A 2,509-nucleotide genomic window follows, 5' to 3' on the forward strand; every position below is an offset into this window, starting at 1 on the left:
GAGCATGTGCATTGGAATGGCATGGAAGTTGGGATAACTACTTGTACCTAATCGAGTTCTCCTATAATAATAGCTGGCAGTCGAGTATCGGCATGGCCCCGTATGAAGCACTTTATGGCCGAAAATGTCGAACACCGACTTGTTGGAATGAAGTTGGAGAACGTATTTTAGAAGACCCAGAATTAGTACAAGTTACTACCGAGAAAGTCAAAATTGCACGTCAAATTATGAAAGAGGCTCAGGCTCATCAAAAGAGCTATGCCAACAAGCGATGACGACCTATCGAGTTCCAATCGGGTGATAAAGTCTTCTTGAAAGTTTCACCGACTCATGGTATTAGACATTTCGGTCTCAAAGGAAAACTCAGCCCGAGATATATTGGTTCTTTTAAAATTCTAGGAAGGGTTGGAGCTGTGACCTACAGGTTAGCTCTACCGCCACAATTGACCCACGTACATAATGTGTTCCATGTCTCCTCATTGCGAGGATACAACTATAATCCCCTACATGTCATTGAATATCCTTTGGACCATATAGAGCCTGATCTATCTTATCGTGAGGAGCCTGAGGCAATTCTTGATCGCGATGAGAGAGGTACACGAAAGAGAGTGATTCCTTTTGTAAAATTTATTTGGAAGAATCACTCAGAACGTGAGGCGACGTGGGAAACTGAAGAACATATGCGGCAGGAGTACCCAAAAATCTTAAACTGATGTAAGTTCCCTATCTCTAAATTCGATTTCGGGGACGAAATCTCCTTTTAAGGGGGAAGAATTGTAAGACTCGAGTTTTAAAAACATTCTCATTAACTTACCCAAATTGTACCGTACTTAAATAACGGTCGGTAATTGTTAAAGGGTTAAAACCATTAAATTACTAAACTTATTATAATTATAATATATATATATATATATAATATGTAAAGTAAAAAAAAAGCCAACGTCGGCTTCTTCATCTTCATATTCACCGTCTCATCTCTCTATCATTTCTTTTCTTCTCTCTAAAATATTTCTCAAATCGTTGAAGCAATCGAAGTAACGATTATATATGCGGAATCCACTCTTCGAACCCTTCATAAAGGTATAAATTTTGTCATTTTTATTAGGATGTTTACGTTAGCATTTTTGTAGACCGGTTTATAAATGATGTTATGTCTAAGTTTACGGATAGATATTGTTATAAGTATGATATATTCCATGTTTAGAATGATAGGATTGATTAAATTGATGTAGAAATTGAAAGTGTAGATTATGGTTTCATTATGGTTAGATTTGGTGTATATGTTTAACGACACACCAATTGTTCGATATAATGTCGAAAAGAGTAGAATTGCATGATTAAGCTTAGGTTAACGACCATTGGACTTGTTTTATAGTTTAGTATGTTGAAGTATGTTTATAGCACGTAAATGTAGTGAATCATGAAAGTTGGATTATAAAATTTAGTCGGGAATTGCGGAATTGGATTTTACCGACTATGCAGGTTCATACTTTGATAATGTATAACTTACAAACCATAAGTCGAAATAAGCTCATATTTTGTAGTTAGAAAACTCTTAATGCATACTACAACTTTCATGTAGGATTGAAAATCCAGTTATGATTCTAAGTGGCTCGAAACAGTGTCTTTTCAGGGTTGTTTGCCATGTATTTAGGATTGATCTGCTGTTTTGTAATATTCGTATAAAATAGATGGATAATCCAAACGAGGTGATTTGAGAACCAGTAGTTTCATCGCATATCATACTAAATCTTTCGTTTAAATAGTATCTTCTGTATTGGTCTCCAAGTGGGGTAAAGATGCTCCCGAAAATGAGGGTCAAAAGCTATTAAAAGTCGAAACGGAATTATATAAAGCTAAGTGTTGCGTCGATTTCGTAATACATATTCGGCTGTCGTATTTGAAGTTTAAGTTGTTTATAAACATGTGGACCTAAGTAGTTTATTAGTAGAATTAGGATATGATCTTACGTTGTTTAAGTAATAACCGATTTGCACATTCATTAGGCACGCGAACAAGTCGAACTTTACCGTGAATCTCGTTTGATCGTGCTTTACTTCTCTATTTCGCTTGAGGTACGTATTTCATTTTCTTTGACTCTTGGGCAACTATTTGTTGTAGTTGACCCTTCATAACGGTGGTTCACCACTTTGTGATTGATCGCTTAAAAGTGGTCAATAAATTACGTACTTATAAATTATATATATATATATATATACATATATATATAGAGAGAGAGAGAGAGGTTGGTTCAAATAGAAACCAAACATATTGTGCAAACTATGCTAACCATCATCAACCAATCACATTCTTTCTTGACTTTATGTTCAAATCTAATTTATAAATTAAAGATAAGGGTAATTTGGTAATTTAACCTTTTTGTAACCCCCTAATAATTAATTGGGGGTTACAAATCTTAAAAGATACCTCTAATTGATCATGAGATTTTTCTGATTTCTTTATTATTTCATGTTCATGTTCTTGATTTCAAGTGATGTTCTACATATAT

At 34.5% G+C, this 2,509-nt stretch overlaps 1 protein-coding gene across 1 annotated transcript in view; it reads left to right on the top strand.

Annotated features, from left to right (window-relative positions):
* The window catches only part of LOC112504176 (protein FAR1-RELATED SEQUENCE 5-like), a 7,912-nt gene that overhangs the window by 1,002 nt on the left and 4,401 nt on the right, over positions 1–2,509 (top strand). The window contains exon 2 of the mRNA XM_025108126.1: positions 400–594. Coding sequence (XP_024963894.1) covers positions 400–594 — 195 coding nt within the window. The remainder of the gene's footprint in view (positions 1–399; positions 595–2,509) is intronic.

The sequence above is a fragment of the Cynara cardunculus genome, unplaced genomic scaffold (genome assembly GCF_001531365.2).
Source record: "Cynara cardunculus var. scolymus isolate 2C unplaced genomic scaffold, CcrdV1 Un_Scaffold_4824, whole genome shotgun sequence".
Classification (NCBI taxonomy): Eukaryota; Viridiplantae; Streptophyta; class Magnoliopsida; order Asterales; family Asteraceae; genus Cynara; species Cynara cardunculus.